This window comes from Calypte anna, chromosome 24 (assembly GCF_003957555.1).
Source record: "Calypte anna isolate BGI_N300 chromosome 24, bCalAnn1_v1.p, whole genome shotgun sequence".
NCBI classification, from domain to species: domain Eukaryota; kingdom Metazoa; phylum Chordata; class Aves; order Apodiformes; family Trochilidae; genus Calypte; species Calypte anna.
The window spans coordinates 4,319,975-4,344,054 of record NC_044269.1 but is presented as its reverse complement, the minus strand read 5'-3'; the positions used below and the strand labels follow the sequence as shown (position 1 = coordinate 4,344,054).

At 46.2% G+C, this 24,080-nt stretch overlaps 1 protein-coding gene across 1 annotated transcript; it reads right to left on the bottom strand.

The window, feature by feature from the left end:
• Positions 1-1,560: 1,560 nt before the first annotated feature.
• On the bottom strand, positions 1,561-23,330 carry TRIM29 (tripartite motif containing 29). The gene is made up of 10 exons (XM_030464778.1): positions 22,899-23,330; positions 22,418-22,823; positions 14,864-14,959; positions 13,379-13,612; positions 12,869-13,067; positions 9,869-9,952; positions 7,262-7,321; positions 5,636-5,737; positions 4,437-4,513; positions 1,561-2,478 (listed from the first exon to the last, which is right to left on the bottom strand). Exons 1-10 carry the CDS (start codon positions 23,273-23,275, stop codon positions 2,416-2,418), a joined length of 1,698 nt encoding a protein of 565 aa, XP_030320638.1. The 5' UTR covers positions 23,276-23,330; the 3' UTR covers positions 1,561-2,415.
• Between the last annotated feature and the right edge of the window lie 750 nt (positions 23,331-24,080).

Below are 24,080 nucleotides of genomic sequence, written 5' to 3'. Positions count from 1 at the left end.
CTCAGATACCCAGAAAACAGTCCAAAGAAAGCCTCCAGGAACTCAGAAAGTGGCTTTTCCAAACCCCTTGCTCGTATAAATAACATTTTGAAGAGCCTTAGCCTTACTGGGGCTCTCTGCAAGCATACAAACACCAAAGACAGACACACACCTCATCCCCAAGGTGGTTTTTTTTTTTCACTCAGACACGGAGCTTTCTCCTTTATTTCTGCAGTATGTGTTGCACACCTGAAGGGCCCCATTTTACATCAGCGCAGTCGTGTCCTCTCCGAGGAGGTGGAATTCATTCCTCCGGGCTTTGCTGAGCAAGACAAACTCCATAAAAACCGGTCCATGCACACAATCCCCCTTGGAAAGCCCCGGGACGGGCAGGGGACAGCGGGGCGGGAGCTTTGTCGTTCCCCCCCCCCCCCCCCCTTTTCCCCCCGCACATCCGGCGGGACAAGGAGCTGCGGGGAGGGATGGAGGGATGGAAGGATGGATGGGAAAGGTGGGAAGAGGGAGCAGCTCCCTTCCTGCTGCTGTGCCGAGTCGTGTGTGCAAGGTTGGAAGGATGGAGGGGGCGGCCCTTGAAGCGAGGAGAGCAAAGAGGCTGCGAGGGGGGTGCGGGGATGGGGCAGGGAGGGAGGATGGGGGCTGCGGGGTCTCTGGGGGTTTGTGTGCAGAGCCCGGGTGAGACAGCAGCAGGAGTTCAGTACCAAAGGGGGGGGGGGGGGGGAAGGGGGTTTAGTTTTGGAGCAGGAGGGATCATGCCTGTATTTTTTGGAGAATAAAAAGGAGAGGTGGTGAAAGCTTTTGCTTAAAAGCTAAAGGAGCCAAGTAATTTCTGACACCTGCTCAGGAGTGAAGCAGTGAGATGTGGTGGGGGCTTATTTTATCCTTCCAGACACATACTCAAACCTTCAGTGTATTTCCTTGTAACTCTACCCCAGTTTTCTCTTTCTTCACATCCTTCCCTACCATGCTATCTCACTCATCTCTGGTTGTTTAAGGGGGAAAAAAATAATAAAAAAAAATAAGTGCCATTTCAAGTATTCTGGAGCAACCAACTTCAGTCTCAGAAGTTCTGTCTGAGGTGTTGGATTAAAAAGCAGCAAGTATCTTTGCAGGGGCATTAGCAATAAAGTAATTTTCAGGGAGCAATAGGTGTGACCTCTCTCAGCAAAGTGCTGCAAGCATTTGCGGGTAGGAAGGGTGGGGCAAAGTTATTCCAAAAAGTGCTTGAACAGAGCAGAAACCATGAAAAGTAGCTGTCAGGTCTTGGCTTCTCTGTTCTGCAGCTGTTTGTATCAGTAGTGGGAAGCTCTGGTCCTACAGGAGGCCACCTGCTCCCCTTGGCTGAGCTGGGAAGGGTTTTGGACCCAACTTGTCAGCGTTGTCCAAAGGGAAGGAAAATATTCTCAGTGAGATAATGGAAAGGTTAACCAGCCCTGGCTGGTTTGCAGGTGGGGTGCTGACGTGATTCACCTATCCAGGGGACAAGTAAAAACATTATCCCTGGCAAAAAGCTATGGTACTAATTCCCACTGCAGGAAAAAAAAAATTACCTGAACAGCAATAGATAAATCAGTTTTGGTTTGGAGCAGTTAAAAAAATGAATCAAACAAAACAAAAGAACACCCAACACCTATGGCATCTAATCAATCTTATATTAGAGGGATGGATTTTCTTTTTATTTCTTAATTTGAAAAGATGGCTGGAGGGGTACTTTAATGGGATAGAAAGCCTCTCTGCCCTCCACCAGCAGCTGGCCTAGGGCTGCAGCAGCTCCAAATAGCTTTCTGGACGCCAGCAGAGCTGAGCTGACCAGGGAAGTGTGGCAGCACTGGGATGGGGGAGTCTGCAGGGATCTTGGGGAGGTGGCAGTGCTGGAGCTGATTCTAGTGAGAGCTGAGTGTCCCTGGCTGGGGCAGGGCCAAGTGACAGGGCAGAGAGGCATGGGAAGAGCTTTAGCCTGTCCCTGCTCCCTCTGGCTGGGGCCTCTCCATTCCAGGAAGACCTCTGGGCCTCGCCAGGTTGAAGCCTTCACCAGAATTTAACAGCTATGGTGATAGAAACACAGTCAGGAGAAGGGGGCAACTGGTCTAGCAGAGTGAGGGGGTACTACCCAAGCATCCATGCTTCCCAGGAGAGGCAGAGCAGCTCGCTCTGCAGAGGCAAAGGGACAGAGAGGGAACAAGGAGGTGACAGCAGAGGATGGGGTTATGTTGTTAAGGCCTGCAGAGCTTTCAAGGTGATTAGATGGTTTGGAAAAAGTCCTGGTTTCCTCTAGGAAAGGCTATTCCCTTCTGCACCTTCCCTCTCCCTGGCAGAGATTAGAGCAGTAAGGTTAATATAGTAGCAGGTACATCCATGAAAATCCGCAGCTGAGTCTTCACTCCAAGTGCTGCCAGCTCTTCCCTAAATCTTCAGGAATCAAGGTGCCTCGTTGGAAGTGGCTCCATTGCCTTTGTTGACGTAAAAGGGGCGGTAATGGGACTGCAATGGAGAATTTGGGGCATGTGAGTTGGACCTGCCCTCTTTCCCTGACCACCTAGACTTCCCTCTGCTAGGCAGCTCAACCATCCAGCTCTTAACATCCTCCTCTCTTAACACCCTCATCCTCTTGCAGAGCAACACCACCTCATTTCACTGCTGGGGGGATGGATCAAATGCAAATGGTGTTGGTCTGTAATTTACACCCATGCTTTGCATGGACTTCATTCCTGAGCCAAAAGGAGTCTGTGCATCATCTGAAATCACAGACTGTGACTCATGGGTTGATGAGGAGTTTCTGAGAGAAGAGGAATGTCACCTTTTATGCTTCTGTCAGTGTCTTTTAATTGCTCACTAACCTGAGATTTCATGGGAGTTTTCACACTTAAAGCCACTCACAGTTATGTGAGTGATCAGCTGAGGCTCCTGGTATTTATTTTTGCTGTCTGGCAAGCTGAAACTCCTGTGCATGGAAATTCTCACACGATGGTGTATTGTTTATTTGTGCCTCCACATGATGTAGGGCCCTATATCAAATGCTTGTGTAAACACAAACTTAAGTGGACAGTGAGGGCAAAGCCTCTAATTGTCATCTTCCTGTCTCTGCACTATCTAACTGTATCTCTTCCCATCAGGACCTCTCCCTGGAATTTCATCTTATCTGCTCCATTACAAATAAGCAACATGTGGCAAAGTTGTGTCCTGAAGCTTAGTGTTGGCTTGGGGTGACTGCAAAACACAAAAGCCAGTTATAGACTCTGATAGCTGCTTGCACTGTTTAAGGCAAAATCTTTAGAATATTCTTGCACCAATGAAGTGGTGACCAAGGCCAGCAGGAACAATTCTGGTTTTTTCATCTCTGATCTGCCTTGGGTTTGATTCCCCTGCAGCACATGGCTGGAGGCTGGAAGCACAGGGAGAGCAAACCCATCAGTGCTGGCTCCCTATACCTCCTGCTCAGTGTTCCTTTTTGTTGAAATTCTTTTAATTTTATGGCTTTAATTTGCAATATAATTAAGCGATGGAAGAAGGGGGCTTCATTTGGAAGAGCTCCCTGGGTGGTTAAAAAGACATTCCTCCTTAAACAGTAGAGTTCTTTGTGAAAATTCATATTTACAGAGCTTTTAGAATGTGTATTACTTAAATTCATATTTAGGACTATTTTAAAAGCTAGATTATTGGCCCAATAGACCATAAAAGCACCTGCAGAGCTACTGCAGTCCAGAGCATGTATTTCTATTTTGGGACTTTTTAATGCTTATATTTATCAACTCAGTTGTTACGTTCAGAGCTATCTGGTGAGTATAGGTCATAAAAATAAAATAGCTCCTACAAGTGTATGCATGAGAAAAGGAGATACTGGTAACCTCACATGGGAGAAGATTACAAACCTAAAATACCATTATCCCTTGGAATGCAGGTACATGTTCTGTGCTAACACTGCAAGTGAGTGACTGTAGCCTGACCCCTCATCTTTGATACTTCATCTACCCACTACAGGATGTAATTAGCAAGATATTTCTGTTTGCTTGTCTTGGGTGCCTTTTTCTCAACCTGTTTCTTAGAGATGTCACAGACTGCTAGGAGTGTGTGATATCCCTGCAGGCAGGAAAGGTACTACAGGTAGCATGTGTGCTGTAGCATTTGTACGGTTTCTAGAAGCTGGCATCATGTTTTAGACCAGGGCAAAATCTTTTCAAACTGACATTTTGAAGGATTGGTTATTCCTACCACCCAGAGCTGTGGAGGTGGGGATGTTAAATCTGACTCTGTGGATGCAGTTAACCACAGAAAAATAATAGAAGCTGTTGGTTTCTATCTTTTGGGTTTTTTGGGTATTTTTTTTAACTTTCCCATCTCCAAAGGACCCAAGCCCTACTCTCTGAAGTCTCAGCTCTCCCTGGGACAGTTGTCTTGCTGAAGCTGTGCACATACTTTCACACCAAGGGTATATTTCTTACCAATACAGACTGCTTAGTGGATTTCCATGTCTGTGGCGTCACCTTTGTAGACTGATGTCTCACTATTGAAGGGTAAGCTGTGACAACATAAAACAGCCTGTTACAGACCAGTCCCTGCCACCATCCCCATCTCCCCTTGCGAGCATCAAGATGAGCAGCAGGACTGGAAGTGCCACATAATTAGTATTGCATTATTTAACATTGAAATGCAGCCGTTTCTGGGGTGGGACACAAGAGCCATCAGACAGATGCCTATTCCACCACCCAATCAGTTAGGAAAAAGGGAGTAAAGAAGGTCTGTCTAATTAAAATGTCTGAGGAAGGCAGAGAAGTGGAATGCAATCAGTCCAATTAAATTTAGGCCAAGTCCTGAACTAAGCATTCTGACTCTTGCAAAGAGCACTATGGGCTATTTAATTAGTGCAAAGAGCCATGGGCTGGGTTTCGTGTCAGAAATTAATGACAGTACCACTGGTAGCATGATAAGCCCTAACCCCCTTCTAGCACACCAGCTCAGTTCTGATTCAAGAATACTACTACTGAATCACCACCAGTTTCAGTGCTATCAGGCAATCCCCACCATCTCTCACTCTCAAATTAATTAGACCTGACTCTTCTTGGCAGGTGCTGATGCTCTTGGATTCCACCTCTGCTGCTCTTGAGCTAATGGGTAGTGAAAAGGGGATTATGAGATGATGAATGGGGAATTCTGGTTCAGATGAAGGAGGACAGGCAGCTATAGGATACCGTTTTTTAAAGGTTGTGCTCAGTGGTTATTATTCTTTCAGGGCAATAGCTATTTTAAAATAGTGATGAAGCTAGGGGGTACATGGCCATGAACATAATTTCCTAACATAATTTCCCATATTTTTTTCTCCCTAATACCTACACCTTTAAAATACTGTGAAATTCTCCTGTCTAACCTTTACAAACAAGATTTTAAACCCCTTCAGCTATTCACTAGATGGAGCTTTTGAGTAGTTTTTAACACTCTGTAATAAACTCCTGTTGTCCTTGTTCAGCAGAGTAAGTTGCTCATTTAAACACGTGTCTGTGTCAGAGTTTGACAGTCAGAGTAGGAGATATGGGCCAGGTGTAGCACTGCTCCAGGCCTTCTCTGGAGGAATAAGAGGAGGATTAAATGTCTTATCACCTAAAAAAGGGGAAGAAGGAAGGGGGAAAAACAAAATGCCTAGTACCGGTCTTGGTGAAGAGGCTCCCATCAGACTGTTTGCTGAAGTCACCAGGAGGATTCTGTCCCACGGAGGAGAACTGAAAAGGCAGCTTAGTACCATTGCCAACTGGAAGATAGAAGAGGGGTTGTTATTCCAGGGTGTTGGGTACTGCAGGGGGGAAGCCCAAGCATTTCAAAACACAGCCTGTAAAACTGCCTGCAGCCAGCTTGGGGGGGGGGGGAAGATGGGAACAAAGAGCTTTGTCCCCTTTTTTTCTTAGTGAGAAAAGGGAGATGGGAGCAGTCAGGTGGGGGTCCCAGTGTAGGTGGTGTGTGAGTGCGAAGGGATCCCAATGCTCCAGACAGGAAAGGGAAGAGCCTTTCTGTAGTGTAATGAGGCAACCAGGTGCCACTAGTTCCCAGGGAGTGGCATGAGCTTGTGTCAAGCCCACCTGTGCCTGATTAAGGCAGGCCCTAACTGTGCAGGAGCAGGATTAGGGGGCCAATAAAAGGTGAGTCCTGAAGCACAGGCTTGGTCCGGTCCTGAGCTAGCCAGCAGAGAGGCCAGTCACTCTGGGAGCAACAGCACTGATCCGGGCTAGTCAACTCTGAGAGCCATAGGCTTAGAGCATTGCTCGTGAGTCTCTGCTGGAACACCTGGTTGGACCTTGAAGTGCTGTTCCCTAAGAGAGGTTCATCTTGCTACACCTTTCCCTTGAGACTGAGGAGCAGCAGCTCCTCACAGCTCCTCTGGAGGCAGAACTCCATCCCTGCCAGAGCTCCATTGCCTTCAGGTCCTTGAGGTTCTACTCAAAGCCCACTGAAATGAAAGCAAGGCTTCCCCTCTTGGGCTCCTTGGGGTCAGGCCCTGGACGCCAGAGTCAACCTGAGAGCAGAGATGATGAGAGGGAGACAGCCCTGCCTGTGGCACATGAAGCAGGAAGGACTCAGGTGTGGCTCTGAGTCACCAGAGCTCCCCCAGGTAGAGCAGCCCTGGGTGCTTGTGGGCTGCCTCCCAAGGAAAGGGCTCTCTAAGCATGTATGAAGCAGCACAAGAAAATACAGGTAAGAAAAAGGGAGGGTGGGGATCCAGGAAGAAAAGGCATGACTCCTTGCTGCTGATTTTAGCTCGAAGCACCCCCTCCCCATTGTGCTGGATGCTGTGCAGACAGTGAACTTTGGGCAGGCTCTGTCTGAGAACCTGTGAGCTAAGTAAAAGGTTTATGTGTGATGGAGAAGAGCAGCTTTGTGATTCTGAGACTGGCTGAAGGTGTTTGGAATCCACTCCTGGTTCTGCCACAACTTCCACAAACTGCCTTGTCTGATGCTGCCACTTCTGTCAACTGCAGCTGGTTGGGTATCTGAGGATTTTTACAGCTTGGCACCTATGTTTTCCATCTTCTTCTTTCACTGTCTGAACAAAGGAGGACCAGAAATGCCTTTCCCTCCAATACACACAGAGCACTTAGAGACCTAGGGTTTGGGTGTGTGCAGAGAGGGCTGATAACCCAGCTAAAGATGGTTCTGTGAGACAGTGATTGGCAGGTGACAGGACAGCTGGGAGGAGAAGCAGAAAAGGTTGGTTAGCCAGCTAGAAAGCTGTGGCACGGGGGGTTAGATCCTTTCAAACTGAAGTCGGAATTACCCGTACCAAGTGTTTCCTCAGTCGCTTGGAAGGAGGAAAATTCCCATGATCGTGGATTGAAATTGGCTGTAAAACAAGAGCATCCAGTTCAGCAGTCGGCTCCTGATGAGCTGGCTCAAAGGCCTGGGCCTGGCATTGCTCTATGATATAGTCCCCACCAATTTGGAAGCAGCCACACACCAGAAATCTGGGTGCAGAGGGTAGAGGAAAGCCTGGTCAGAATTCTCTGGGTCCTAGGGAATGGTGACCAGATTTTTCCTGTAGAGAACAAAGTGCTCTTCCTGCCACAGAGCTGTCTTTAGCTGCATTAAAGTGCTAACAACTCAGGTTTACCTGCTCACCATGGCTGTTCTGCAAAGGAGAACAGTCCTTGCAGAGTTTGGGATTTAGAGCTCCAGAGACACAAGTAAGGGAACATTTTGTGCTCAGGCACACATTGCCACAGCCACTGAGACAGAGATGTGTTTCACTAGGACAGCCTGCCAGGATGCAGCCTATTTGCTGTGTTACCCCTTTTGTGAGACTCTAAACTCCCAGACATGCTTTGAGCTGTTCTGCTGCCATCCTGTGGACTGCTTTTCTATTTAAGCAGTGCTTCTATTTCAGCAGTTAGGTCTCTGAGGTGTGCTGAGTCCCTTCTGCTTCTCAAAGACTTCTGAGGGCAGCAGATGATCTTTCCAGCCTCCTCCTGGCTTTGGCCAAACTGTTTGCAACATCAGGAGAAGAAAGCTCAGTGGAAGAGGATAGGTGGGAGCACCAAGAAGTTGAACAGATTGTTCCTCTATCTTTTAGGCAGCATTTGAACCCCCTTATGTCTCCTTTCTGCCTCCCTGTGTTATCCCTATAGCCAGATGCTTTGTGATATTGTCTTAAATAGCAAAAGCAGTGGAAGGCTCCTTGATTTTAAGCATAGCTTAAAAAAACTATAGGTTCAGCTCAAATTGAAGCCCTTCCTTAGCATGGGCCACTGCACTTATCCCAGGGCACAACTTGGGGAACTCCTTACAGCAGCCAACAGGCTTGCTACTGTGGCCTCAGGCAGAATTTGCAGTGATCCAACCTAGTGAGAAAAAGGGTGTGTTACAAAACTGTCATGACATATTCCACGATTCTGTGCACGTTATGCAATGCAAAGGACGGTTGTAATTTCTTTTTTTCTCCCATTTTATGGAATTCCTCAGAAAAGATGTAATTGGAGGCAATGCTGAACTTGTACATGACACATTGGTAGAGGATATAAAGCTCTGGAGAGTTAAATGATGATGGGTTTGTTGCATTATTCATTGGACAGCATGCAAGCTAAGTGGGTCATGTCTCCTGTTTTGCCTACTGATTCATTCTGTTCCCAAAGTCCCCATCAGTGTTGGCTCAGCAGCTGCTTTCCCTCTGTCATCCTTGAGCCCTCACCCTGGTGGAGAATCCAGTGCTGCCCAAGCCCCATTTCAGCAAAGATGTGTGATTTGTTTCTTTGCAGAAAGTAACTTGGTTGGCAGAAAATACAGAATGAGTCCTTTTGGGAGGCAGCATGTCTGTGCTCTCAGGAAAATGCAGATGTGCAGGCAGAACAAACTGGCCCAGTATTTGCATATTCAGAAATGCACTGGAGGAAGCAGTGGCTGCTGTACAACCCTGGCACTGCTTTGTAGCTGACTGCATCCCCACTGGCTCCAAGAAAGAGCACAAATCCCTGCAAATCTCTCCTGGCTCTTAGCACATCCTTCAGGAGTTTGGGATTCTAGATCCCAACTGGGAGCCAGGGAGCCCCTGCTCCCACATTTCAGGGGCTGATCCTCCAAAGAGAAGCAGAGGGATGCCCAAGCACCAGCAGGATTCATAGAACAGCAGCTGGGAACACCTGGAAAACCCAGGCAGGGCCTTGCTCTCTAGGGACCAGAGGAAATTTGGTGACTTAGTTTCTGCTGCCCTTTCTGTTCTTTGTTTTTTTGTTTGTTTCTCCAGGCGTTGCCTTATTTAGGCTTTTAGCAATCTCTGCTTTTCACTCTGGAGGTCCTGACACTAATTTAGAAATTGACAACTGCCCCTTCAAACTGAGGGGTCTGAAACCAGTGGTCCATTCCAAAGACTCATTCTGCAGTGTTGATGTCACACCCGGGTCACTAGCAAATCACCAGGACTCTTGTCAGTGTCAGAGCTCAAAAAGGAACCTCAGATTTCTGCTTTCTTAGGATACATTCCTCACTTCTTATATCCTTCCCCTGTAGGGAAAAAGTACATTTTTTGGTGAAAGTAAGACACTAATGCAGAGCAAGCCTGGTGTAGCTTTCACACTTGGTCAGACTAAGAGAATAAAACTTCAACCCAGTAACACCTTCAAGTCCTCCATATTCACTCTTTCAAGAGTTCAGCCACTCCAGCTCTCCTCCACAGACCTGGGAACCTTTGCTGCCTTGTTTTGAGATGAAAAAGCAAAAACTTCTCAAAGCTTTGAAGGCTGGAGGTGAAAACCCAGCATCAAGACGCACAGAGGGACAGATCTTGTCCAGGGGACAGCAGGGCATAGGAGGGAAAGCAAATCTTGGGGCAAATCATGAATGAAATTCCTTTCCTATTGCTGCATATGGAGGAAACCTGACCATCAGTAGGGTGCTGTACCTTTGGGAGACAGGAACATGGAAAATCTCTTCAAGTTGTCAGGCTGGTTCCACTCGTAGTTGTTCATTATGAACCGGTGGTCACCTGGAGGAGCAGAGGAGGGAGGTGAGCTGGGGGAGGCAGCTGAGGGGTTTTGAGAGGGACAGGAGGAGGGAGAAGGGGATTACAGCGTCCTCAATTGTTTAAAAACAATTTCCTCTGAGTCTGAAATTCCTCTCTTGGGAGGATTCTTTGGCTAGGAGGTAAAGCAGACCTGTAGCTGTCCAGAGATTCAGCCTGGGATAAAAGAGTGAGGTCCCTTGGAGGGACAGCTGAAGCATTTGACCATTCAGTAGCTATGTTATCTCCTGGAAAGCCATAGGGAGACTAGAGGGTTGAGGTATTTTCCTATCAAAATACAGCTGTGTGGCTAAAGATGTTTCCCACTTCAAAAGCAGTGGTTTGGGTTTGGCTTCTTTTGTCTGTTTTACTGGTGCACAGAGCTGGCTTTCAACCAGCAAAGCTTGAACTGCAAGTATTGCAAAGCTCAAGTCCATGCTGGAAGGGCTCAATGTGTTGGTTTGTTCCTTTTTTTTTTAAACAGAGATGCTAAACCTGAGTTGCAGGGCTCTTGGACAAGGGTGTTTGGTTCAGGCTGCATGCAAAGTGGATAAAACCTCCCCTTTTGCCAGGTATTATGCAGCCTGGTTTTGGTTTGCCAACATTGATCCACAGGCACTGATGCTCTATTCATACAATTGCTGATAAACATACTTTCTCTTAAGGCCTCAAGTGTTACAACTTGTGTTCTCTGCAAGGGGGTAAATGTGGTTCCCATGTTTAATTAGTTCCATTCTTAGATCCTTAGATAACTGAACAAACTTTTATGCTATTTCTCCAATTTATTTCTGTTCTATTTAAGCTCCCTGGATGGTCTATGATTATTTGCCTCCTTGCCACACTACTAAATAAGTACCTGTTATGGCAACTAAAGGAAAGTGGATTCCCTTTGGAGTCTGCTATTAAGCAGGTTTCATTCCATTAATACAGTATTTCTTCCTGGGAAGTTTTTTTTACAAGAGAAGATCAAACCTGTTGTGAATGTATTTGTTGCAATGACTCAGGGGGAGTCCGAGTTAATTAAATCCATTAAGTAATTGTGGAGCTATTTCCTTGCAGTCACTAGATGGAGAGTGGTGTCCTCTTTCAAGTGTAGCTGTGGTTTGAAAAATGGAGAGCTCTGAAGTTTCTGAAAATCACCTTAAATAACATTTCCCAACTGAGTGGCTACCACTCTTCTTCTCATTAGGCAGACTCCAAGCTGAGCCCATTAAATCCCTGGTAAAGTTTCTGAAAGTGCCCAGGTTTCTGGCAGAGGTTGTTGCCCTGCTCAGAAATGTTTTGACACCTGAATCCCATGGATTTCAAGTACCATGGAGGACTTCTGGCATCTGGAACATGGTGGGGACCCCAATTCAAAGTGATCGAGTGATCAAGAATACTCAGACTTGGTCCAGAGCTACCAGAACTGAACACACATTCTTGTTGGGTTTTACAAATGGCCAAGTAAAATGTATTTGTTTCAGGACTGGCAAAAAACCAGCTCAGCAGAGGGAAGGTAAATGCTAAAGTAATGGTAACATGAATGCAAAGGGCTTTTGTGCTCCTCAGCTTGTTTTCAGACTTGCTGTGAGTAGTGAGGCATCCAACCCCCCTTTGGCATGATGCTATCCAGAGTTTGGAAAGTCTGCAAATCTATCAGTGAGCAAAGGAGAGAAGAATGTCCAAAAATGATATTTTTGGATCTGTGGTGCCTATTGGCTATTTGTGTTAAGTTATAGCAAAAAAGTTCTCAGCAAATCTTAACACTTGGGATGTTGAGAGATTGACCAGATCTGTTTCAGTGTTAAGTGCTGGAACACAAGAAATCTTCCATTTGTAGAACAACTTTTAGGGTAGGGAGAGTTTAAAAATCTGGTTCTTGCTATGCATTGTGAGCACTTGGAATGTGAATCCTGACTTTTCTGAAAGGTTGGTTCTCTGGAGTGACCATTATCAACCAGTAGCTGACCAGCTAATTCATGTCCAGTGGAGAATGATCCTGCTGGACAGCAGGGTGTACTTTATCCTCATGTTACTAAAGCTTCTTCAGCTTTAGTGTTCTGGTGTCTGAGGTTCTCCAGTTCGTAATAGATTATATCCTTATAGCAGCTTGGTGAGATAACAATTAATTCTGATCCCTATTATTCTTAGTTCAAGAGGTCATTTAATGGGATTAAGTAACTTGCCCAAGGTTACAAAAGGTGTTTCTGGGAGATCTGGGAAGTGGAGTCTCATTCCAGTGCCCTTTCCTGCCAATCTTATGTGTGAGCTTGATGCAAGACAGGTTCTTTCTGCAGAAATAATTGGAAAATATTAAGTGGGTCCTAAAACTTAGAAGATTCCTTACAGTACTCTGGTATTGACCATGACCTTCCTGTTAATATAAGAAAGATCACCCATCCTTCCACTTCCCTGAAGTGGGGACCATTTGGGGAGCTTTGCTGGTTCAAGTCACAGCATAACCTGAACACCACAATGGAGACCTTTTGACTTGGGAAATCTCTTACTAAATATTCAGCTACAGGTGCTTGTAGGGTATTTCATGTTCCAGCCAGGCAAGCAGTGGCTGAAACCAAGTGTTGTAAGATGCTATTTCATAGCAGGGCAGCAAATCTGCTAACCCAGCTGTACAAACAGCCCAACAAGAGGGGTTCAAAAATGCCATAGTGGGGTGGCTACATCCACCTTTCTGCCACTGCCTTCTCAATTTACCTACTGAGCCACTGAATTCCCTGATGTCTCTGCAGTCTTTCCAGAATGAGTTCACCTACAGGTGATGTTTCTTCAGCTTTGCTTAGGTCCTTGCTTACTTTCTCTCTTTCTTGCTTACTTTTCTCTTACTGTCATCACACTTCATCTCCTCTGACCCTGAGCTAGGTTTTCCTCAGGGAGGGAAGGGGAAGAGCTCAGATACTCTACCATTCTCCATGTGGTTCCTCTCTATGAAGTTACGTCCCAGGTCAGCCTTGCAGATCTTTTCCACGTGCCTCATGCAGACATTTAGAAGGTCATCTCTGAGGAGTCCCATGGATGGGCTCATGCTCTCCCCTTCCAGCAGCACACTGTATGTTGGGAGAGATGGAGGGGGGACATAATTCCGCATCAAAGCCCCAAATTCCTGTCAGAAAAAAAGGAAGAGAGGTTACTGAGGGGCTAAGAGACAGAGGCTTGATCCCAGGGAACTGCCTCCAAATAGGATGAAGTGCAATGAAGGGAAGATGGAGGGGGCAGTCAAATATTCTGATTGTGAGCTGAATTCCTTCTTCACCTGCCAGGGCAGAGACAGCTCCAAATGTCAGGGTTTATTCTTCCCATACACGTGGATTGGACAGGAGAAACCTAAGGCATCCTACATCAACATGGTATTTGTCTTTGGGACAAACCCTATTCCCATGGGGAAAAGGGGAAGGAAAATGAGATCTCAGTTACCTGCAGGAAGAGCACAGAATCACTGATCTGGTGGATCTGCTCCCTGTTCTCCTTGTCCTCCCGCAGAAGCTTTGCCCTCTCTTCCAGCTCATCCACAATTTCTTTCACATTTTCGGATGCAATCTTTTCCCTCTGGTCCAGAGCAGCTTTCACTTCATCCCTCTGCCTCTCCAGGTCACGGATCAGCTCTTTGAAATGCTGATCCACTGTGGCTTTCTCATTGGTGGTGTAGTTCTGTGGAAGGAAGGGGAAAAAAGAGGAGGCAGCAGGAAAGATGCAGGAGAAATAAAAGATTAAATTTTTCCAGGCATCACTTGCTAATAGAGGGATACAGAGAGGGATACAGAGAGGGATACAGAGAGGGATACAGAGGTCCAGGCATTCTCAGCATGTACAATGGGAGTATGGAGAGTGTAGGTGTGTAAGTCTTCACTCCAGAAAAGTTGTGCCAGGAGAAATAATGCTTTGTCTTGCAATAATTGTGTGCATTTAATCTCCAGGGCATGCTCAGTTCCAAAGAACCTCTCTTTTATTTCGGTTCATGAACTGCACTCTTAGGTGATATTTAAAAACATTGTTTAACCTTCTAAATCGTGGTTGTGGCTCCTGAAGAATTTAAGGACCAAATTCCCACCGTTTGAAAGGATGAAAGGTGCTGAAACACTTTTTACAAACCTGACCTGTAGGCCCTTCTGAAATATTCCTCAGAAGGACTGTGGCTGTAACTATATTAAGAGGTAAAATTTCTAGGTCAGATTTCCAATAATAACAGTAATAATAGTAATAATAAAGCAGACAAAAAGCAGAACAGTCAAGCCAATGTGTATGTACCACATAAAAGGGAGAAAAATGGCTTTGCCTATTAATATTATGCAAATTTTCTGGGGTGTCTCCAAATAGTGTTTTCACTGCTCTATTCAGTTAGGGTATAAATGAAAAAAATAACATCATTACTATATTCCAGCCTTCAGTGTGGTGAAAGAATTGTAAAGGAGCCCTGTGTCAGTATGGAAATAAGCTGCTTGATTATAAACTAAGATGTTTTTTTGGTGTAACTGCATCTGTTCCTTTTGCCTTGTTTCTGTTTGGGCAATCCAGAGTCATTGTGCAGTTTATTTTTGTGTGTGGTCCAGCAAGAAAAAAAAGGAGCACACCTTTGTTTCCAAAGGAGCCTGACTGGAGAACTCTAAGGGATCCCAAGCAGGGAGGTGGCTTGGATGGTTTTGTAACAAGGCTGGGCTGCCTTTTCTTGATCTCCTGCAGGGTATGTTGCAAGAGAACTTCAGAAGGAGTTGTTGTTTCCAAGATTTGGCACGAGTGAGTTTTGGAGAGTGATGAGATAGGAACCGGGTAAGGAACGGAATGAGTAAGAGCAGGAGATGTCAGAGAAACTGATGAAAGGAGAGGGATGGGAGAGAATGGAAAAGAAACTGACAAGTACAGGAGGTACAGAGATGGGGACTTCAAAGAACATGCCATACACACCTTGATACGGTCCCTCTCCTTCTGCCACTTATCCACTTCATCTTCTACCTCAATGATCTTCAGCTGCAGTTGCTCCTTCTGCAGTGAAAGCTCAGCCTGTGAGAAGAGGGGAGTCTCATCAACTGGGCTTGAGAGTGCCCTACATCAGAGAGGCACTGTGCCTCCATATATGCATTTGGCCCTGAACAGTAATAGCTGGGAGGTAGAGGCTCCTGGCATGGCTTGAAATGGAGATCATGTGCTGAGACTGGAAAAGATCCCAGAACTTCTGGCTTGGGTCAAGAGATTTCAGCTCTCTCAGCAAAGACAGCAGCAGAAGCACCCACCTACTGGCCTACTGTCATGGGGCTGCTTTTAATCACATTAGAGTCATTAGCTGGAGGGGGAAGAGGCCTGTTTCAAAATTCAGCTGTGTATGCAGTGAAGGGCCCATCCCAGGGTGTGCCTCTGCAGCAATAACAGTTTTCATCTAATTACGGAATGACGTTTGACGAGTGTTGCAACAAGAGGACGATGCCTCTGGCAGGAATTCTGTTTAGACAGGATTGTGGATTAATTTGCTCTGAATTGAGAGCTTTCATGTTTTGATGAAGCTGGGGAATGCTTGGAAAAAATCACAAAAGGAGGAGGGAGAAGGTGTAGTCAGCCATGCTTGGCTTAGCTCAGCAGCTTCGCTGGGATTCATTTGCGTTTTGTTTTGCACTGGCTTCCCAGAGAAGCTCAGAGCAGACAATTCCATGCAAGGCTGGAGGGCTGGGCAGCCATGCACTGGTGTGACATGTTGGTTGGTGTGACATGTTGGTTGGTGGGTATGCCTTGTCTCTGCAACAGAGCAGGACCTGGCTCTTTGGGAATGCCATGCGCCGTTAATTCCGGGCAACCCCTCCCTGGGTCATTCGTATTCATGACAAAACCTTTGCTTACTCATTTCAAGATCTTTCTGTGTTTCATGTGTGCACGGGTTGGTCACAACACAACCATAACTACAGGCAATCTGGCTATGGGACACTTGTGCCCAGAGCTGTTTAGAAAGGATGCAGTTGGCAGAAGTTAGCTGGATAACACAGCTGAGCTGTGTCGCATTAGAGAAGTTCTGCAAACCTGCTGTTCATCTGGGATCCTTTGCCAAATGGCTGTATTACTCAAAAGCACTTATGTTTAGGCCAACAATTAGAGGCAGGGGAGATGAGGGGTAGATAAATCCACTCCCACAGCAACTAAGACTGCGAGGGCTCCCTGCTGTCAAAACACAGGGTGTAGTTCCCACTGTTTTGCTGTCCATCCAAGAAACAACAGAACACACAAAAACTTGGTCTTCTCTTGTGATCGTGTTTGCCCTTGGGGTGGGAGTTTGAAAGTTTTCAGTTCTCTGTTCAAGGAGTAGAAAACAGCCTCCCACAATGGAGAGCAGGCAACAAATTTTCAGCCAGCTCAGCCCAAGGAACTCAGCCCATCAGGGCTCTTGTCTTGGTGCCAGTCACTGTCATGTCTGAACATCCTCTTGAGGCTGAATCAAACACAGCTGCACATGACAGCCTCTGCCTGTTCCTGTTTAGAAGTTCTCTAGCTACAGAGGGAAAATAATTTGCTAGCTGCATTGCCTTATAAAACAGAAGAAAGGGGGAATAAAAAAGTCAGGTGTAGTCAAAAGTGTCTCAGTGCCTGAAGGGCTACATCCTCACATGGTCAGTGTCATTGTCCTTGCTGAGAGTTCAGAGTTTCAGCCCTCTGAAGATTTTCCTGACAGCTTTCAGTAGGCAACTGAATGCAGTCATGAGCATTCCACAGGGGTTCAGAGCAGGCATGGAAGGGTTTTGTGGTACAGGAACATCAGGAAACCCTATGGACAGGAGGATGAGAAAATTTTCTCTACTACTGATCAAGAGAGGACAAGCATGGGCTCCATCCTATAGTTTTCACATTTTCAGGACAGTGGAATGCATGCTTGTTTCCATTCTCATGTGCACTGTGAGATGTTCTCTGCATCAAGATGCAAAGGTGTGCAACCATCTTTGCATAGCAAGGAAATGCAGTGAGATGAAAGCAATTCAGATCCAGACATCCCTCCCACTGCAGTAACCAGTGTGAGAAATGACACCATGATGCAGGCTGTCCCTTTGAGCCACAGAGCTACATCCAGATGGCATTGATTGTCAGCAAAGTAAAAAGCTCATCTCCTAAGCAAGGGGAGGTCTTGTTTCCCTCCTTATCACATTCATATGACAAGAATGTGAATGAGAGGGATTAAAGGGATTTTGGGGGTCAGAGCAGACCTTTCACAGCCATGCAGACTCTCTCAAACACAAGGGGTTTGAAAAGTACCATGAAGAAAATATAAGGTGATGGATGAGTGGTTGTGATAACAGTATAGTTTTTTAGTACTTTTTAATTAAGATGACTCTCAAAGGAACTGTGCAAACTACAGCTTGCTCAAAAGTGATAGCTAACTATTAACAGCTTGTTGCAGTTCACCCAGAAAAGAAGTTTGGGTGCCTCTGGGATGGGATGTAACAACTATTTAAGAGCAGACCCACACTACTATTTAGAGTGAGAGTTATGATTTGCAAATGGAAATTAGAGAGAGAGTTCCAATAGCCCAAATGCAAATCCCAGACCACAGTCATCCAGGTTCAGCTTGGGTTAAAATGCCCAGACTGAGGGCAGGAGGAAACACCAGCAAAGGCAAGGGAGGTGAAGGGAAGCATAATAGTACAACCACTAAAACTAATCTTGGCATAGAAAAAAATTGTCCAGGAAGACTGTGGAATAGTAAAAGAACTGGTGACAGGGGGACAAGGGGGTAGAAGTGCTCTGCAGATGGACCACAATGTACAGGGCTCATGGGGTTCAATGTACAGCAGAGGTGATTTCATGAGGTTTTTAAAGCCCTGTTTGAGCTGAGGCTGGCTGGAAGATTGTTTTAGCTGTTCACAACTATCCTGTGTTCCATTTACAACAGGGTGGTTTGGGGTACTAGGGGCAGCCAACTTCCCAGCTTCATTGCCTGTGAAGAAGTATCTCTCCTAGCTTTCTTCATATTTCTCAGGCTTTCCAGAATCAACAATCCCTGATGTGATGGACCACCCAGAATAAATCCATTGGGTGAGACTTGGGGTTCAGAAGGTCCCAGTGAAAGATAATATAGCAGTTCCATACCTTGTGGGGGGAGTCACTACAGTGCAGAAATAAGTGTAAGAGTGAAGATGATCCAGGAAATACAGATTTAGTTTTCAGTTTGACTAAAGCAAGCTGAGCAATGCTGGCACTTAGAATCTTCTAAAAGAAGATCCCCCAGTGGAGTCTAAGTTAACTTGGACAGGTAACAGAGGCCCAAGTGAAAGTTCAGATTGTACACCTAACCATCCACAACTGAACCCATCCCTTTTGCTGTAAAGGACCTAGATATGTGAGATTATGAGTCTTGCATCGTGATGCAACTCGTTTTTGCAAGGCAGCAATACAAGCATCATCATGCCTTAATGCTCTGGGAACCCAGTCCTTGAATTGGGGAACACCCTTGTCACCAGCCTGCAGAGCTATGCTAATTACCTGGGAGCAAGAGCCAAATGAAGCTGGAGATGAAGTGTTTAATCATCCCAGCACAGGGCCTGTATTGGAAAAGACCTGGCTGAGAAATCAGCAGATGGGATGAGGCATTATTTCTGCTGGTTTCACCCTGACATTTTTCTGCCTAAGCTTTGGCTAAGCAGAGGTGGGTGCCAGGGGGCTACAATCTCTGGAGCCTCTGCCAGCAGCCTGCAAAAATGTCACGAGTCCCTGCATGAGCTGAGGCAGGAAATGCTCTCTGCTTTGCACTTGGAAGGTAATTCCTCACCTGCAAAGTGATGAATTTCCCTTGGTTTTTGCCCTCACTGTCTAGGCTTTCATGCAGGATGACCCCAGTGCAGATCACCATGTGCAGCAGATCAGCTCCCCCAGCCTTCCAGCTGGGAAGTGTCCTGCAGGTAACTCCACCACCTTTGTGGAAAGAGTTTCTATTTTAAGTTCAGATAAGCAACCACAGATAAGGTCTCAGAGCCACATCATGCCCTAACCTTGTGACGGGCCAAAAATCCTTCCATTGGCACCAGGATGCACTCTCTGCTCTCTATTCAGGCAGTGAAAGCAAAGCAGAGAGGGATCAGATGGAAATCCCTGGGGATCCATCTCTGTGGACTGCTGACTTCAAAGCCCAGCTCAGACTCTGTGAAGTCTCCCCTTTTAAAAAGTAGCTGTGTTGAAACCAGGAACACCCAGCTCCCATTCCTGCACAGCAGTTCTCTGCTGCCTCTTCAAACCTTCTGCACAATGTGAACTTTTCTTTAAAGGTAAAGAATTAAAGAAACAAAAAAAATCAAAGTGCTTTTCACTAGAACTGACCTGACGTGATGAGTTAAGGCTGGTGCTGGAGAGGAATGCCAGGTTATTTACAGCTCTGTGACTGGCAGGCATTTGTGAAGCTATCTCATTTAGGGAACAGGCCTGTAAAACTGGTTTAGAATGTAGGATTCCCTTTCAAAACGAAAGATTCTCTCTGAAGAATAAAAGATTCCTCTCTCTGAAAGGGAGCTTTTGTACTGCTGATAGATCAGACTGGCCAGAGGGTTTTGGTGGTGTGCACAAACTGCTATGGCCAATGCTCACTTGTGAGTGGGTACCACCCAGCCTCACGACCTTTTCTTGGTTCTTTCTTGCACTGATTCTGATGAGGTTGTTGCTTTTCCTTTCAGTCTGTAGCAGGAAGCTAATGCAAAGTGGGTTTGGGGAAGACATTAAGGGTTTGACGGGTAAATATGCAAATACCACTGGCTGAAAACTCAGGAAAATGTCTCTGTCTTCTGGCAAATTGCCTCTGTCTGACGCTCTGTGCCTTTCACTCTTGTCTGAGCCCTGACACCAGGTGGGAGCAGCACACTCTGACCCCAGGGAAGTGGAAGATGCTGCTGGGTTCTCCCTCTGTCTCACAGACAACTCTCAGGCTTTCCACTGCTTGTCTAAGTGCTCTAACTAGTAGGTGTCTGGGGACTGGCTTGTTTGCATTCCTCTCCAGCTCTTCTGACTCTTGGCTGCATTGTGCAGCAAGCAGAATTACCTAATCCTACAGAAGGACCTTAAGCTAGCCCTTGCTTTCCCAACACTGAAGCACAGCACCTCTCGTTCCTACAGGTCTAGAGCAAAGATGAACTCAGGCAACAGACTGTAACCTGCATTCATTTTGCAATACTAAAAGAGTAGATGTACTTAAACCAAGCATATTACACCTTGTTATGTGACAGTTTTGTGCCACGAAATCACTGACAGAGTTCAGAGCATCAAAGCACAGAACCCCCCCAAGTTCTGCTGGAATCCTCTCTAGGTTTGGAGCCACAGTACAGCCAGAGATTGGGAAATATTTGCAGGTTAACCAATTGTTTCTTATGAAAGTGTCTTTTTGGATACTGCTGTATTCTGGTCACCAGTTTAATGGCAAACTTAACAAATTTAGTGGCAGTAAAGATACCCTGGAGCTCCTTGGATGCCAAGCTGTGAAAATAGGGCAAGGATGGGGTTGACCTTGTACAGATTTTTTGCTTATTCTTCCCACAAAGGCCAGCAACACCAGCCACACTTTGCCACTCATGGAATCTGTGGTCATATTCCAACTTAGCTGATTTGCAAGACTTGAAAAGAATAGGTGGTGCACACCAGAGACCTGGAAAAGTTCATTCCTCTTTGTGGTTCTTGCTAAGGCTCCACCGATGGTGAATAAATCAGGGCTAGGAATAAACATTTGTAAGCAGCAGGTACCCTGTTAATTGTGTTTTGTCTGAGTGAACTCAGAATTGTTTTTTGTCTGTGTCAAGTTACAACACGATCAAAACTTGTTGTCAGGAGAAACTTGCACATGTGTATGATTCATATTGATAAAGCCCTAAATCCTTTAGGCTTAGCAGCAACAGAAACAGCAAAGAAAAGTAGAGGAACTAAAGCCTGGAGCTAACAGGAGAGACCCCAGGACTCTGAAAAGAAACCAAACATTATTTAAATCATAGGTAAAGTTTTATTTGCCCAGCTATGGTTGTCTTTTTAAAAGCAAGGTGTTCTAGATCTATCTAACCATAGGAAGAAGTCTCTGGGCAGCTTTGGTTCCCTGGGGAGCAACAGTTAACTTCTTTACAGGAGAAATGGCTGCAGTGAATTGGACAGACACTAGACACAGTTTTATGAGAGTTAGGCATATGCTGTTTTCAGAGCTGAGATCAAAAACACAAGAACAAGCAATTATGAAACAAACAGCAGGCTAGCAAGCCCTGCAGGAATTCCCTTAAGTCTGACTGGCTGAGACATGGAAGAAACCCTGTCTGGTTTCAGCAAGGCTACAAGTTGGAAGTGACACTGCCAGAAAAGACTAAAAAAATTGCACAGAAGACAGAAACTCTAGATAAGGTGCTCTTTCAGCCTTCTGAGAGAAAATTCTTAGCACCTTAGAAGAGAGTTCAGCTCTTCTTCCAAGTTAAGGCTGACTCAAGAACTTCCAGCAGTGGGTACTTTGATTTTCCTGTTCACCACATCTGAGCACTGATGGAGCAGATCAGTTTCTTTCAGTTTCTGCCCTGGCTGTCTGTGTGACCATAGGCAAAGTGGATTACATTTCCATGTCATGCTTCTCCTTTCTGTGATCACTTCTGTACTGCCTGCCTAGTTCAGAAGGTCTCTAGGCTGGGACTTGCTCTTCTCTGGAGGATTCAGCACTGAATATGCTGAGACCCTGAGCTTTCCTGGAGCTGGTGGGATCATTGTACATCCACCCAGAAGACAAACAGCATGAGACTTTAAGCAAAGAAAGGTGGAATACTATTCATTAGAGTGGGCACTGTTTCACATACCAGCCTCATCTCCTTAGATGTCCTCTAAACCCATTGTAGTAACTCGTCAGAGGAAATAATAGTGTTTTGTGTCTTTGCACCAGGTTTTTTCCCACCTAAGCTTCAAAAGACTCTCCCCTTAGGTGTGGCTAGACACTATTGTGTCAGAAAAGCAAAACAAAAAAGCACAATCTCACTCAGAGTAGCTGAGATGGCAATTTTCAGCAGTAACCTAGCAGCCACCAGTAACTCGAGCAGCCAATGATCTGACAGCCTGTATTCTGGAGGTCCTGGACTTGAGCACTGCTCCACCTTTCTGGCTGTGGGTAACACTACAAACACTGTCAAAACTTGAGCCATTTTTTAAAAAATTAGCATGTGGAGCTTTGATTCAGCTTCTACTGTAAGTCCATGGTACAACCAGGGGTGGAAACCAGGTTGGCCACAAACCCACCAACCCCCAGCCCAGTCTGCTACACAACACCAGAGCTTATGCTCCTGGAATCAGGCATTGGGAGAACAGCAAGGCCATTCCAGCAGAACCCAGGCAGTGTCAGTTCCCAGCTAAATACTTCCCATCCACCACCCCTGCATCTCAGAATTACACTGCATGTAATTTAGGAGGTACTCTAGGCTGGAGAGCAAAAGCAAAGTAATTGTGCTGAGGTCCCCTGGAAAGAGTGGGAATATACAATCAACAGAACATTACCTCTTTTCCTGCTTTCTCAATCTCCACTGTCACTGTGCTGTGGTTCTTGTGCTCCTGGAACATGCAGAGGTAGCAGATGCACATCTGGTCTGTCTGACAGAACAGCTCCATGGTCTTCCCATGCACAGGACATTTTCTAGCTTCAAAGTCCCTGATGGGATCCAGGAGCTGATGATCTCGGAAAGCTGCTCCCTCCAGATGGGGCTTGAGGTGCAGCTCACAGAAGGAAGCCTGGCACACCAAGCAGGACTTCACAGCCTTCTGCTTGTTATCGATGCAGGAATCACACAGAACATCCTCCAGCTTCACCCTGGGCCGTGACCCAGCTGCTCTGTCAGGCTTATTGAAGTTGGGTCTTCTCAGGTCCCCTGTCTCCACCATAGGGAGGGAACTTTTCTTCAGGTCCCCCATCTGCCCTCCGGAGAACAAGGACTTTCTCCCTTCCCCTTCACTTGGCAGGAAGCTCTTTTTGGAATCCAAGGAGAAGAGGGACTTCCTGAGATCCCCTTTCTCTGCAAAGGAGAGAGGTGGTCTCCTCATCTCTCCTAGCTGTCCACTGGGATATTGCATCTTCTTGGAATCTGCTGAGTCCATGCTGAAGTAGGTCGACCTCTTCTCATCCGACGACTCCACAAACTGAATGATGGGCCTCTTCCAGTCGCTGCCAGAGAAGAGGGAGCTCTTGATTTGCCCTGTTTCCAAAGCAGCACTACCACTGCCCTTCATAGGTTCCTTCTCGCCACCCCCAGGGCTTGTGGTTTTCTTCGCTTCTTCTTCCTTTTTGGGGGCAGATGGACTCTTCACATCCTCTGCCTTCCCGGCGGTGCCGTTCGTCCTCGCCGCAGTCACCGTTTCCATCGTCCAAAGGAGTTGGTTGTCCTTCCCCCGGGTCCTGTCTCTCAGCCCCCTGCAAACAGGGAATGTCTGCCCACTCCTTGTCTCAGCAAGGAATGACGATGGAATGCAGAAAAGTTGCTGCCCAAGTGACGCGCCCGGAGCTCCTGCAAGGAGGAGGAGGAGGAGGAAGAGGAGGAGGAGGAGGAGGAGGAAGAGGAGGAGGAGAACTCCTGGATTATGCCAGGTAGACGCAGGGAGAAGGGAAGACGTTAGGAGGGATCAGAAGCTACAGCTGTGCAGTTAATTATACAAGGCAGTCCACACCCAGGAACATTCTTGTCTAACCAGGTTTGGGAGGAAGGGCTGTTTATATACAGAGAATTTTTTTATTTTATTATTTTTTTAATTTTTTTAAGAAAAACGCCGTTTTCATTAAGACCTAGCAACCAGTTCAACCACTTGTTTCAAAAATACTTTTTGCTCATTGTTGCCAGGAGCTGAGGTTACCTTCTTGCAGAGATGGGCAGGGTTGGAGGGACCATGAGATGCCAAAGATGGGTTTGCTAACTGGGTCATAGGCATGCACAAAAATAATTATGGTTGTAATTAAAATGAACGCCTAGAATACAGCATTCTTCAACTGGGCTCCCCTGAGGGATTACTGTATTCCATAGGTAGGACAGGGAGGGGAAATATATAGATAATATTGGGTTTAAAAAAATCCAATTATCTTTATTTTGATTTTGATGTTGGGTTTGTGCAAGGTCCATCCATCTCGACCTGGAAGTAGCCCAACCACACATCAGAATTACACAGCTGACCTTCA

Coding starts and splice junctions, on each gene's coding strand:
- TRIM29 (XM_030464778.1), bottom strand. CDS start 23,275: ATGGAAACGGTGACTGCGGCGAGGACGAACGGCACCGCCGGGAAGGCA. Junction 14,960..22,417: donor TTGAGAAAGCAGGAAAAGAG/GTAATGTTCTGT, acceptor CTCTTCTCACAG/GCTGAGCTTTCACTGCAGAA. Junction 9,953..12,868: donor GAGGAACCACATGGAGAATG/GTAGAGTATCTG, acceptor CTGCTCCTCCAG/GTGACCACCGGTTCATAATG.